At 32.6% G+C, this 4683-nt stretch overlaps 1 protein-coding gene across 1 annotated transcript; it reads right to left on the reverse strand.

Moving 5' to 3' along the window:
- Positions 1-253: 253 nt before the first annotated feature.
- Positions 254-4058, reverse strand: LOC133779525 (uncharacterized). Its single transcript, XM_062219481.1, has 4 exons — positions 3771-4058; positions 3256-3400; positions 1201-1369; positions 254-763 (listed from the first exon to the last, which is right to left on the reverse strand). The coding sequence occupies exons 2-4, from the start codon at positions 3270-3272 to the stop codon at positions 392-394; spliced, it is 558 nt and encodes a 185-aa protein (XP_062075465.1). The 5' UTR covers positions 3273-3400; positions 3771-4058; the 3' UTR covers positions 254-391.
- Positions 4059-4683: the final 625 nt, after the last annotated feature.

Genomic DNA, 4683 nt, shown 5'->3' on the forward strand with positions numbered 1-4683 from the left:
ACGTGTCTGATGACATGGCATCCTACGTGGCATCATATGTGGCATCATATGTGGCATCCTACGTGGCATCCTACGTGGCATTCTGCGTGGTGTCCTACGTGGTATCATTTTATTAGCCCACATAGCATTATTTTATTGGTTTGTTACACAATTTATATTTTGTTCAAATTTAATGGTTATGTGTAGGTAAAAGATAATAACAGTTATTTGTAAATGTTCTATATTAGAAATAAACTAGAAAAAAACCATTCAATAATAAAATGTTTAATGCTAAAATTCTTTATAATGTTCAATACTAAAATAAGTCATAAAGTTATCATTTTAAGGTTACCCCTACCAAATTAAAAAGAACTTCATAAAGTTCATTCCTTAGTAAATTAATGTAAATAAACTAAGAATCATCTTGTGACTCCCGAACTGAAATAGATGGCGACTCTCTTAAATTTGCATCTGAAGCTTGGTCTGTTGGAGGTGGTGGAGGCGGTGCCATCAAATTCTTATGACGAAGTATATCCACAACCACACTAAGTTTTTCGTTAGTAGCATTAAGGCAGGAAGTTGTATCATTAAGTCGTTCAGCTAACTCTTCATAAGTTGGTTGATTACCCACAATATTTTCACGATGTGAAGTAAAAGTTGTGACACTAGGAGACCGCCCCCGCCCTCGCAAGTATACCGAATCACGTCCAAGTACACGCTCCATAATCTCTTTATCAGACAGTTCTTTTGGAGGATGTTGACCCCTTAACTCCATCATTTTATCCTAATAATATATTTAATTAATTATTAGTAAGAAATATAATAAATATAATAAATAAAAATTTAAACTAGTTACATATAATGGCCCGAGCTCTATTCTAGTCCATCCTTTCTCAGCATCATAATGCTTTAGACGCCATGTCTCAATTTGACCGGTAGAAGAAGTACAAGTAAGAATAAGCATTGGCAGTTGCCCTGTTAATTCATGTAAAAGGTAGCAAGCCCTGTTCTGACATGATCATATGGAAAGACACAATGTGGCAGAAACCACCAAACTGGAAGCAATATACTAAGGTTATTCGGTGACCTTTATATAAGAATAAAAGTATCTCATGAATTATAAGTTCAATAAGTACAATGTAGCAAAAAGACAAATGTTTCTTTACTGCAAGTTGAATGAAAATAAATAAATTTCAAAATTCTTCAATAAAGAACTATTACCTTCAATAAAGCGTTGAGAGCTAAACGCATCTCGCTCCTAATTGCTTTACAATTTTCAACATCAATACCAGTTGTATCAGGCGTTTCTTGAAAAATTGATGAGATATCAGGATCCAAAACAGGCTTCGCCAAGTTGATCCACTCCTCGTGATTATTTCTAAACTCGTGTCTGTATAAGGGTGTGCAAAGCAAAATTTGATTGATCATTGTTCAGATAAGATCAAACTTAAAAAAAAAAATAACAAGAAATAAATATTTATTATGATTTCATTTCATAAAACAGTATAAACATCAAGCTTGAAATTGAATATAATATAAAGACAAAAGAAAAATGTATACCTTCCATTCATTAACAATAGTAGGATTGCCAAGTGGATATAAACAGAAAAAATGGAATAAAGTAACAACAGGGGCAAGTAGTCAACATTAACAAAGCAGACCAAAGAACCAAATATTGGCAAGCAACCATGTTCTAGAATAAAAATTAAACCGTTTATGCTTTAGCCATATTGCCTTAGCTGTTCTCCTTCAATTGTAAGATCCATTATTAATAAAATAGTTTTCCTTTCTTCTCCCTATAATACAAAAACAAAAAATAAAAACTAAACCATGTTTTATTAAGACTAATTAAGAGAAACTTTAAGAAAGAGAAAGCAGGGTCTGCCAAGAGGACAACTAAGAAATAAGATTGCAAAACAAGATTTCCATCAGTCAAAAGCACGTAAAACATTTGTCAAGAAAAGAAGAGAGCTTGCGCATGGAGCTGTTATCGGGTGACCCAATTTCACATGCTGCAGACATGAAATTCAGAAAGCACTCAAGAGCAAAAAGGCAGGTTTAATATGGTTCCACCATCTTTCACAAAGGCTTTTCACTTCAAGTACATTCCCTACCTATCTACGTAGCTTCTAAATTGGACTCCAAGTTTTTATTTACCTTTATATAGGAATAGGACCCAAACCAAGATATAAGAATTGCAGATCACTCATTTGATTATTCTCCAGCAATCTCATTTTACTAAGATCTGAGGTTGTTTTATTTCTCTGCCTTTGATCTAATACTCTTTTTCCATTCCTCTATTCCTCGAACAACCTGAAGCTATTACCCTTACCTCTGCCCTCTTTAAACCTAAGACCATCCTTCCTTGTTCTACAAAGTTGCATATAAAATTATCCATTATATCACCATCAATTTAAACTCTTCTATCTATCAATCAGATTCCTTTATTCCTCTGAAACCCATAAGCTTTCTAGTTCTTAATATTTTCTGAGCTTTTCTCATCCCATTCATCTTTTTCTACACTCATTTAGGAGCCTTATTACTAAACACAACCAGTTTCTCACAAGCCATACTCCTTCACTCATTCCAAGACATTCAAAATATTCTTACTAGTTACTTAGAATATGCTTGTTAGACAATCCAACAAATACAAGTTACTAAAAAAATCCAAGAATGTCTACTATTGTTACATTGTATTAAAAACGCATTAACTAACTCTAAATAAATAATAAACACTAAATTTCTAAAATTTTGTGTCAATTTAAATTAGTACCATTACCATATATACATTTCTGGCGTTTTATATTACAAGTCTTCTTTATTTAACTATATTTTCTGTTTACAATTATGTTTAATATATTCTTGCATATAAATTTTTAAATCAAGCTTAAAGATAAATCTCTATCTAATTTCTTAGCATTACTAATTTCAGCACTTTTATTTGTCTGCATTTACATGTCAAGTCCTACTTTTCAGTTCCAATTACAAGATGCGGTCGAGTGCATAGCCTAACAAAAGCCAGGTTTTTCAAAAAGACTCGTAAGTTTATAGCAGACTCGAATTATTGCCATCCAGCCCCTAGTAGTCTAACCCATTCGAACCACAAGCTTTGCCTTAGGTAAAGCAAATTGGAGGCCTAAATGAAAATCAGTAACAACATAATGAACCGTGAAATTAGAAGAGATTTAATTAAACCAACCATTGTGTTGTTCCCGACCGCAACAAAGTCGGATAATAAGTTTCCTTCCTTTTTCCTCTTTAAAGAAAGAACCTCACCTTTGAAAAATCTGCATGACAGTTGCAAGGGACCCAAGTGATGAAGTTTTTGATTGCCCATTTATTTGCTTGCTTTGGAAAACTTTCAAGCTTGGTACTTTCGAACTTAAATAGTCTCCAAGATTTTCATGCTTTAATATTTGTCCTGGAGCAGATTAAAAAGAAACATTTGGAAAATATCCACAATGGAGTAAGCTCATTTTTTGTCTTATTTGCAAGGGAAGTACAAGTAACAATTGTAAAAAATACGGAGTTATAGGCCTTTGTGATTGTACAGAGAAAATCTTTTAAGTTAACACTTCCAGATAAAATATATATTTAGAAAGGTGTTGAAAATAAAAATGAAAATCATAATATTAAGGGAATCAATGTGAATGGAAATAAAATAATATTAGTAGTAAAAATAGTAACAACAATGAAAGTGATGATTATGGTACTATGATAATGGTGAAAATATGGCACCCAAAAGAAATCAATGTCATAATGATGCTAATACACAAAGAAAAAGAACCTACTTCCAAAAATCTTCTCCGTGGATTTAATAACAACTTGAACAATCCTTTCAGCGGGAATCTTTCCTAGTTGAAAGCAATCATCAGCTATAATTACTTGTCTAGGATTGCGTGGAGGCGCATAAGGAAGTTGCAACAACACATGCCCAACACGTCGAAGAATAGTATGATCCTTGGCAAACCATCCTGCAGAGAAGATTTTACATGGTGAACATAATCGATGACTGATAGCATATTTAAAGACTAAAATCAATGAAAAATATATCAAAATTAAAAATAAAAATAAAGGCAAACAAAGACACTCTCACAATAGTAGTTCGAACCACAAAATTATAGAGCACACCAAATACAAAATTAATTTAACTAAAAAAATCCAGCATCATCAGAGTATGCAAACAAAAGCAGTTCATATATTCATAAAAAAGCTAAAATCATTTCTATCCAATGAGCCAAAAACCAATAATAGTTAAGTACATTAGTCCAGAAAGAGATGAATGGATGGCACAATGGTCAGTCCATCAATAAAATAAATCATAAAAATGTTTATAATCTAAAACCTCACTCCCGGGACCAATTTTGCACTCTCGGGACTCTCAATCACCCAAATGGGGTAATGGAACCATCCCCCGAACCCCCAAAATCATCCAAAACCCCAAAAATAGGTTTGTTGGAAAGTGCAGTAGTGCTGGGGCGCTGCCTAGTTGTAACGCCCTAATTTCTCATAGATTACCGAGAACACAGCGTTGGGTCATATTCGTAAATATTGATCTTTTATTTAATAAAAACTTAAAAAAATAAATACATGGATCCGTGGTTTTATAAAAAAACAAAATAATTATCTTTAACATAAAAATATGAGCAACATTTAAATAAAAATTTAAAATAATCATTCTTTAATAAATAAAAAATAGGCCCG

The sequence above is a fragment of the Humulus lupulus genome, chromosome 1 (assembly GCF_963169125.1).
Source record: "Humulus lupulus chromosome 1, drHumLupu1.1, whole genome shotgun sequence".
Classification (NCBI taxonomy): domain Eukaryota; kingdom Viridiplantae; phylum Streptophyta; class Magnoliopsida; order Rosales; family Cannabaceae; genus Humulus; species Humulus lupulus.